The 10,026-nt window shown below is 41.2% G+C and overlaps 1 protein-coding gene across 1 annotated transcript; it reads right to left on the bottom strand.

Annotated features, from left to right (window-relative positions):
• Positions 1–8,657: 8,657 nt before the first annotated feature.
• LOC121548646 (40S ribosomal protein S29) lies at positions 8,658–9,729 on the bottom strand. The gene is made up of 3 exons (XM_041860165.1): positions 9,621–9,729; positions 9,046–9,145; positions 8,658–8,753 (listed from the first exon to the last, which is right to left on the bottom strand). Exons 1-3 carry the CDS (start codon positions 9,680–9,682, stop codon positions 8,745–8,747), a joined length of 171 nt encoding a protein of 56 aa, XP_041716099.1. The 5' UTR covers positions 9,683–9,729; the 3' UTR covers positions 8,658–8,744.
• Between the last annotated feature and the right edge of the window lie 297 nt (positions 9,730–10,026).

Raw genomic sequence — 10,026 nt, 5'->3', positions numbered from 1 at the left:
GACAAAATATTTAAGTGCCTTCGAACAGGGTATGGTAGTAGGTGCCAGGCACACAGGTTTGTTTCAAGAACAGCAACGCTGCTGGGTTTTTCACGTTCAGCAGTTTCCCGTGTGTATCAAGAATGGTCCACCACCCAAAGGACATCCACCCAACTTGACACAACTGTGGGAAGCATTGCATTCAACATGGGCTAGCATCCCTGTGGAACGCTTTCGACACCTTGTAGAGTCCATTCCCCGACAAATTGAGGCTGTTCTGAGGGAAAACTCAATATTAGGAAGGTGTTCCTAATATTTTGTATACTCAGTGTACACACACGTACTTCACAGTGGAATCAGGTAAGACATGCACCACACACAGATCATTGATACATCCATTTCATAATGTCCAGCCTTTGACTCGTCCCCTCCTCGTTGTTTGGTGTTAGCTGCCCCCCCGATGAGGGGCCTGCCCAGCTTCCAGTGGTCTCACCCCTCTGCTCCCTCTCTGTGCAGCACTTCAAATGGCGTGCAGCATTCAATTAGCTATGTCCCAGCTGACAGCCTTATCAAGGCTGACTCTTATCAGTCGGCATTTGCATGTATTTCTTAACAATGGGTAGAGAGCCTCTCCCCAGGGAGCTGGGCAGGCCCCCGTCGACTCACTCTTTGAACGTTCCAAGCCTATTGTCTTGGCTTGTTGGGTTTCAGCTGTGGTGCACAGCTGCCCCCTCAGGCAAAGTGGTGTAATGCACGCAGCATTTTAATGGGATTTCAACTCACAACGTGGTCTCAGGGCATTTTGTATTATTCTCTACATAAAACCAAGACACTCAACAATCAACATGATCAAGAAAATGGAGATGATTGTGGACTACAGGAAGAAGAGGACCGAGCACACCCCCATTCTCATCGACGGGGCTGTAGTGGAGCAGGTTGAGAGCTTCAAGTTCCTTGGTGTCCACATCACCAACAAACTATCATGGTCCAAACACACCAAGACAGTCGTGAAGAGGGCATGGCAAAGCCTATTCCCCTCAGGAGACTGAAAAGATTTGGCATGGGTCCTCAGATCCTCAAAAAGTTATACAGCTGCACCATCGAGAGCATCCTGACTGGTTGCATCACTGCCTGGTATGGCAGCTGCTCGGCCTCCGACCACAAGGCACTACAGAGGGTAGTGCGTACGGCCCAGTACATCACTGGGGCAAAGCTTCCTGCCATCAAGGACCTCTATACCAGGCAGTGTCAGAGGAAGGCCCTAAAAATTGTCAAAGACTCCAGCCACCCTAGTCATAGCCTGTTCTCTCTGCTACCGCACTGCAAGCGGTACCGGAGCGCCAAGTGTAGGTCCAAAAGGCTTCTTAACAGCTTCTACCCCCAAGCCATAAGACTCCTGAACAGCTAATCCTGGCTACCCAGACTATTTGCATTGCCCCACCCCCTTTTACGTTGCTGCTACTCTGTTTATTATCTATGCATAGTCACTTTAACTCTACCCACATGTACATATTACCTCAATTATCTTGACTAACCGGTCCCCCTTGCACATTGACTCTGTACCGGTACCCCATGTATATAGCCTCCCTACTGTTATTTTATTTGTTTATTTGTTACTTATCAATTTTTTACTTAAAACTGCATTGTTGGTTAGGGCTTGTAAGTAAGCATTTCACTGTAAGGTCTACACCTGTTTTATTCGGCACATGTGGCAAATACAATTTTATATCATACTAAATGGAGTGTTGTTCATTTACATAGACAATAATATGAAATGCTCTGAGACCAGGTTGCATATTTGTCTTTATTTATTTTCCCTTTTGTACTTCAACTATTTGCACATTACAACACTGTACATAGCCATAAGACAAACTTTTGTGAGTGTAACGTTTACTGTTCATTTTATATTGTTTATTTAACTAGTTTATCTATTTCACTTGCTTTGGCATTGTAATCATGTTGTGGTCCTCTGTAGCTCAGCTGGTAGAGCACGGCGCTTGCAACGCCAAGGTAGTGGGTTCGATCCCCGGGACCACCCATACACAAAAAATGTATGCACGCATGACTGTAAGTCGCTTTGGATAAAAGCGTCTGCTAAATGGCATATTATTATTATTTTCCCATGCCAATAAAGCCCTTTGCATTGAGAGAGACTTGGTGCCTGCAAGGGGTGGGCCCTGCGCACCTCCACAACAATACATTGGTAGGATACATTTAAAAATACAGCGTCTCTGCCATCTAGTGGCAGAAAATAATAATTCACACAAAGACTGACTTGACATCGACCCACACACAGATCGAATCGCACTGAACAAAAATATAAACGCAACATGTAAAGTGTTGATCCCATGTTTCATGAGCTGAAATACAAAACGTTCCATATGCACAAAATGCTTATTTCTCTTAAATGTTGTGCACAAATTTGTTTACATTCCTGTTAGTGAGCATTTTTCCTTTGCCAAGATAATCCATCCACCTGACAGGTGTGGCATATCAAGAAGGTGATTAAAAAGCATGATCATTTCACAGGTGCACATTGTGCTGGGGTCAATGAAAGGTCACTCTAAAATGTGCAGTTTTGTCACAACACAATGCCACAGATGTCTCAAGTCTTGAGGGAGCGTGCAATTGGCATGTTGACTGCAGGCATGTCCACCAGAGCTGTTGCCAGATAATGTAATGTTCATTTCTCTACCATGATCAGTCTATAATTTTAATGGTAGGTTTATTTGAACAGTGAGAGACAGAATAACAACAAAAACATCCAGAAAAACGCATGTCAAAAATGTTCTAAATTGATTTGCATTTTAATGAGGGAAATAAGTATTTGACCCCTCTGCAAAACATGACTTAGTACTTGGTGGCAAAACCCTTGTTGGCAATCACAGAGGTCAGACGTTTCTTGTAGTTGGCCACCAGGTTTGCACACATCTCAGGAGGGATTTTGTCCCACTCCTCTTTGCAGATCTTCTCCAAGTCATTAAGGTTTCGAGGCTGACGTTTGGCAACTCAAACCTTCAGCTCCCTCCACAGATTTTCTATGGGATTAAGGTCTGGAGACTGGCTAGGCCTTTCTAGGACCTTAATGTGCTTCTTTTTGAGCCGCTCCTTTGTCGCCTTGGCCGTGTGTTTTGGGTCGTTGTCATGCTGGAATACCCATCCACGACCCATTTTCAATGCCCTGGCTGAGGGAAGGAGGTTCTCACCCAAGATTTGACGGTACATGGCCCCGTCCATCGTCCCTTTGATGCAGTGAAGTTGTCCTGTCCACTTAGCAGAAAAACACCCCCAAAGCATAATGTTTCCACCTCCATGTTTGACGGTGGGGATGGTGTTCTTGGGGTCATAGGCAGCATTCCTCCTCCTCCAAACACCGCGAGTTGAGTTGATGCCAAAGAGCTCGATTTTGGTCTCATCTGACCACAACACTTTCACCCAGTTCTCCTCTGAATCATTCAGATGTTCATTGGCAAACTTCAGACGGGCATGTATATGTGCTTTCTTGAGCAGGGGGACCTTGCGGGCGCTGCAGGATTTAAGTCCTTCACGGCGTAGTGTGTTACCAATTGTTTTCTTGGTGACTATGGTCCCAGCTGCCTTGAGATCATTGACAAGATCCTCCCGTGTAGTTCTGGGCTGATTCCTCACCGTTCTCATGATCATTGCAACTCCACGAGGTGAGATCTTGCATGGATCCCCAGGCAGAGGGAGATTGACAGTTCTTTTGTATTTCTTCCATTTGCGAATAATCGCACCAACTGTTGTCACCTTCTCACCAAGCTGCTTGGCGATGGTCTTGTAGCCCATTCCAGCCTTGTGTAGGTCTACAATCTTGTCCCTGACATCCTTGGAGAGCTCTTTGGTCTTGGCCATGGTGGAGAGTTTGGAGTCTGTTTGATTGAGTGTGTGGACAGGTGTCTTTTATACAGAAAAACAAGTTCAAACAGGTGCAGTTAATACATGTATTGAGTGGAGATCAGAGGGGCTTCTTAAAGAAAAACTAACAGGTCTGTGAGAGCCGGAATTCTTACTGGTTGGTAGGTGATCAAATACTTATGTTGTGCAATAAAATGCAAATTAATTACTTAAAAATCATACAATGTGATAAAAATTACAGACCTCTACATGCTTTGTAAGTAGGAAAACCTGCAAAATCGGCAGTGTATCAAATACTTGTTCTCCCCACTGTGTATATATATATATATATATATACACTACCTGTCAAAGGTTTGGAGACACCTACTCATTCAAGGATTTTTCTTTATTTTTAAATTTTTTTACATCGTAGAATAATAGTGAATACATCAAAACTATGAAATAATACATATGCCAAGAGTGTGCAAAGCTGTCATCAAGGCAAAGGGTGGCTAATTGAAGAATCTCAAATATAAAATATATTTTGATTTGTTTAACCCTTTTTTGTTTACTACATGATTCCATATGTGTTATTTCATAGTTTTGATATCTTCACTATTATTTTACAATGTAGAAAAAGCAAAAAAGAAAGAAAAACCCTTGAATGAGTAAGTGTGTCCAAACTTTTGACTGGTACTGTATATATATATATATATATATATATATATATATATATATATATATATATATATATATGTATATGATAGAAACGTATGTGGACACCCCTTGAAATTAGTGGATTCTGCCATTTCAGCCACAACCGTTGCTGACAGGTGTATAAAATCGAGCATATATATAGAGAGAGAGAGCGACAGAGAGAGACAGAGAGACAGGTGTGTGTTCTGTTCACATAATATAATTTAAAAGTATGCATTAAGGTGTCTGGAATAGAATATACTTATCAAACATGACATTAAGACATTAAATATATATATTTCTAAAGATTCCAAAATGGAGGAGTACAAAAACAGCTTCACAGTGGCTTCAATACAGCGCCCTCTGTCAGTCATCCAGGGTTCATACACATCATTGTCTAAGAAGGGCCTTCTATGGCGTCAAAATAAACATAAAATTCGACATCCCAATTAGGATCTGGCAAAAAATACTTGAATCAGTTATAGAACCCATTGCCTTTTATTGTTGTGAGGTCTGGGGTCTGCTCACCAACCAAGAATTCACAAAATTAGACAAAAATCAAATTGAGACTGCATGTAGAATTCTGAAAAAACATCCTCCGGGTACAACGTAAAACACCAAATAATGCATGCAGAGCAGAATTAGGACAATACCCGCTAATGATCAAAATACAGAAAAGAGCTGTTAAATTCTACAACCACCTAAAAGGAAGCGATTCCCAAACCTTCCATAACAATGCCATGACTTACAGAGAGCTTAACCTAGAGAAGAGACCCTTAAGTAAGCTGGTCCTGGGGCTCTGTTCAGAAACACAAACAAACCCAACAGAGCCCCAGGACAGCAACACAATCATGAGAAAACTAAAAGATAATTACTTGAAACACTGGAAAGAACCAAAAAAAACAGAGCAAACTGGAATGCTATTTGGCCCTAAACAGAGAGTACACAGTGGCAGAATACCTGACAACTGTGACTGACCCAAAATTAAGGAAAGCATTAACTGTGTACAGACTCAGTGAGCATAGCCTTGCTATTGAGAAAGGCAGCCAAAGGCAGACCTGGCTCTCAAGAGAAGACAGGCTATGTGCACACTGCCCACAAAATGAGGTGCACCTAAGCTCAATTGAGTCTCATAGCAAAGGGTCTGAATACTTATGTATATAATGAATTTCTGTTTTTTATTTTTCTACAAACCTGTTTTCACTTCGTCATTATGGGGCATTGTGTGTAGATTGATGAGAATAAAACAATATTTAATCAATTTTGGAATAAGGCTGTAACGCAACAAAATGTGGAAAAAGTCAAGGGGCCTGAATACTTTCCGAATGCACTGTAGTACGTTTTGCAAAGTCGTAACATATTGTATGTTTTGCAAATTCGTAACATTATATGAATTGTAATTCATAACAAATCACACGAAATGGGTGATGGACAGCCACAATTTAATACATACTATACGAAAAAATGTCAACGACTCCAGCCACCCTAGTCATAGACTGTTCTCTCTGCTACCGCACGGCAAGCGGTACTGGCGCGCCAAGTCTTTGTCCAAAAGGCTTCTTAACAGCTTCTACCCCCAAGCCATAAGACTCCTGAACAGCTAATCCTGACTACCCGGACTATTTGCATTGTACCCCCCACCCCACCCCCTTTTACGTTGATGCTACTCTGTTTATTATCTATGCATAGTCACTTTAACTCTACCCACATGTACATATTACCTCAATTACCTTGACTAACCGGTCCCCCTTGCACATTGACTCTGTACCGGTACCCCGTGTATATAGCCTCCCTACTGTTATTTTATCTGTTTATTTGTTACTTATCTATTTTTTACTTAAGACTTTTTTTCTTTACTTAAAACTGCATTGTTGGTTAGGGCTTGTAAGGTCTACAGCTGTTGTATTCGGCCCATGTGGCAAATAAAATTTGATATCATACTAAAAATGGAGTGTTGTGGATTTACATACACAATAATACGACATGCTCTGAGACCAGGTTGCATATTTATCTTTATTTAGTTTCCCTTTCGTACTTCAACTATTTGCACATTACAACACTGTACATAGCCATATGACAAACTTTTGTGAGTGTAACGTTTACTGTTCATTTTATATTGTTTATTTCACTAGTTTATCTATTTCACTTGCTTTGGCATTGTAATCATGTTTCCCATGCCAATAAAGCCCTTTGCATTGAGAGAGACTGGGTGCCTGCAAGGGGTGGGCCCTGCGCACCTCCACAACAATACATTGGTAGGATACATTTAAAAATACAGCGTCTCTGCCATCTAGTGGCAGAAAAAGATCATTCACACAAAGACTGACATAGACATCGACCCACACAGAACGACTCACATGTACACTGAACAAAAATATAAACGCAACATGTAAAGTGTTGATCCCATGTTTCATGAGCTGAAATACAAAACGTTCCATATACACAAAATGCTTATTTCTCTTAAAATGTTGTGCACAAATTTGTTTACATTCCGGTTAGTGAGCATTTCTCCTTTGCCAAGATAATCCATCCACCTGACAGGTGTGGCATATCAAGAAGGTGATTAAAAAGCATGATAATTTCACAGGTGCACATTGTGCTGGGGTCAATGAAAGGTCACTCTAAAATGTGCAGTTTTGTCACAACACAACGCTACAGATGTCTCAAGTCTTGAGCGTGCAATTGGCATGCTGACTGCAGGAATGTCCACCAGAGGTGTTGCCAGATAATTTAACGTTCAATTCTCTATCATAAACTGCCTCCGAGTATTTGTCTGTAATAAAGCCCTTTTGTGGGGAAAAACTCACTAACTGGCTGGGGCTGGCTTCCCAGTGGGTGGACCTATGGCTGCACCCCCATGTGAAATCCATAGATTAGGGCCTAATTTAAATTGACTGATTTCCTTATATGAACTGTAACTCAGTGAAATTTTAGAAATTGTTGCATTCATATTTTTCTTCAGTATAGGCCTGTCTCAGACACCTTTCAAATCAAAGCTATTTACTTTTAAAATGATTATAGATTTTACGAGGCAGTATTATAAACATTGTAAATTACATTTCACTTAAATGTAAATGCACAAAGGTGATCAGGCAAGTGAGGTCAATACACCACATCCTCAGTTACTCCTAGTTTTCCAAAGCCTATAGTAGTTTAGAGAATGTCATCTTTTATGATTATCACACTACGAAAGAGATGACAAAGATCACATCATCCGCGCCCACCTGGTTGAAAAAACCTTGTGACGTACCAATTCCCTTTCCTCCCAGTGTGCACTTGTTCAATCCCTTCACTAATTTGAAAAGAAATATGGTGCTTTTAGATGAAAGTAGTGAATGCTTATAGTTTACAAGTGTACACTTGACAGGTGATATTAACACCACTCAATGTGTGAGCGGGCATCATGAATGTAATTTGCTACCAACCAGGATCAATTACACTCAGAAAGGTTTTGTTTTTCAAACCGGAAATTGACAAAGCACGCTGCGTTAACACAGGCAGCCAACTTCACTTTTCGCTATTTGGTATTTTGACCAATGAGGTTAGCTCTGAAAGAGATCTGTGATTGATCAAAAGACCAATTAGTAGAAAAATAAATGTCAGAATTGGGCTGCCTGTGTAAACATCCATATATATCTAACAAATCTGTCAAATTACTTAAACCTCAAGTACTGGTACACAACAGGAGTGATCACTTGCAGCCACCCTCGAGTTTATCCAGAAAGAGGTTTCAAAGCTCTACCACAATACTAGCAAGAAATCATTCCAATTTTCAACCAAACAATGTTTCTGAATTAGTTAACCATGGTGTCAGCTTAATACAAGTGGCCATATCCTAAGAATTGGAACTCTAGATTGTACGGTCCACACTTTACGTAAACCCATGTGTGACATTGTGACTCAGGATAAACTGGTTGAATAACAATCTAACTCATTCCCGAGGGCCGAGTGTCTGAGGGTTTAGTTTTTCCTTTCAATGAAAGACCTAGACAAGCAGGTGAGGGGAGTTCCTTACTAATTAGTGACCTTAATTCATTAATGAAGTACAAGGGTGGCGTGAAAACCTCATTCCACTCACTCAGTGGAATGAGTGACAGTGTAGATCAACAAAAAACAAGACAACTATGTAGGACTAAAGAAAACATTTATTTGCAATACTGCAACATCCCATGTTGGTTTCGCATCCCATGGGGAACCTTCAGCATCCAATGTAGTTAGTCCAGCTGTGTACATAAAAGAGGGTTAGATTAATGTACTACAAAATGTTACTGTTAAATTGTTATTGTGGAAAACCATTAAATGTGGTAGCCTATGAATTATGAAATAAATAAAGTATTTAGCCAACTAATGTAACCCATCTTTGTTAAATCCCTTGTAGTGTGCATCTTTCCAAAGGATGAATGTGTTACATTCTTGTCAACCCTTATATTAGCATAAAGCATCGTTAGAATCAACAACTAGCCAACGGTGACTAACAGTTACATTTGCTAGAGTACAGTGCAAACAAATACTTGCCTTGACAAAGCCGATGTCATTCGCGTACTGCCTGAAGCACTGGCGGCACATGTTGAGCCCGTATTTACGGATCAGACCGTGTCTGTTGGAGCATACCCGGCTGAAAAACATGACGAAAGTATTGGATAAACATGGCGAAGACGATTTAATAAAATTGTCCAGGATGTTCAAGCTCTTAAAAACTCACCCAGATATCTGGTTAGCCGCCATCAGTTTTCCCCATAGCCAATGTTAACTTCAAGCCGACTAAACTGGCTACTGTAACTACTAACTAGTTGCTAATTATATAGGACAATAAGTTGTAGCAGTGGATAACCCGGCAACATTCAGATTGAGGGGTATATTGATGGCTCAAATAAATACATTTTTACTATAAATATATTACTAGAAATTGCTAACTTTAACGTGCGAGAAGAATGTGAGGGCCCTGCGTTAATGCACATCAGCCGCCATATTAGGTCGAGCGAAACCTCCATGTGGTTCGAATTGTACAATAAGCATTTGGGGTCTGTGAAAACCTACCGAACTCTGAAATGGAATAAGAAATACTAAACAATATATTGAACAACACTGACCAGGATCGGGATCCCTGACCGAATTTTCTGGGGTGACTCCAGTAGAGGCTCTGATGTCCCATCTTGTCTCGTTCGAGTAGAATGTCGAAAAGGAAGGGAGACGGGTGCGCATGCGTAAATAAAACTCTGCTTCTTTCCGCCCACAATGCATAGCGGGAAACATCGCGTTGCGTGCATTGTTGTAGTACACCGCTAGAAGACGCTAACAACCTGCAGCAGCAACATCAACACATCAATCGCGCCATCTGGAGCGAATGCGGATTTAACCTGTACGTTCAGCATCTATTTTTCAATACTCAGACCCTTTGCTCAGTACTTTGTTGAAGCACCTTTGGCAGCGATTACAGCCTCGATTCTTCTTGGGTATGATGCTACAAGCTTGGCACACCTGTATTTGGGGAATTTC

Source organism: Coregonus clupeaformis, chromosome 33, assembly GCF_020615455.1.
Source record: "Coregonus clupeaformis isolate EN_2021a chromosome 33, ASM2061545v1, whole genome shotgun sequence".
Lineage (NCBI taxonomy): Eukaryota > Metazoa > Chordata > Actinopteri > Salmoniformes > Salmonidae > Coregonus > Coregonus clupeaformis.
This window is presented reverse-complemented; position numbering and strand designations above follow the sequence as displayed.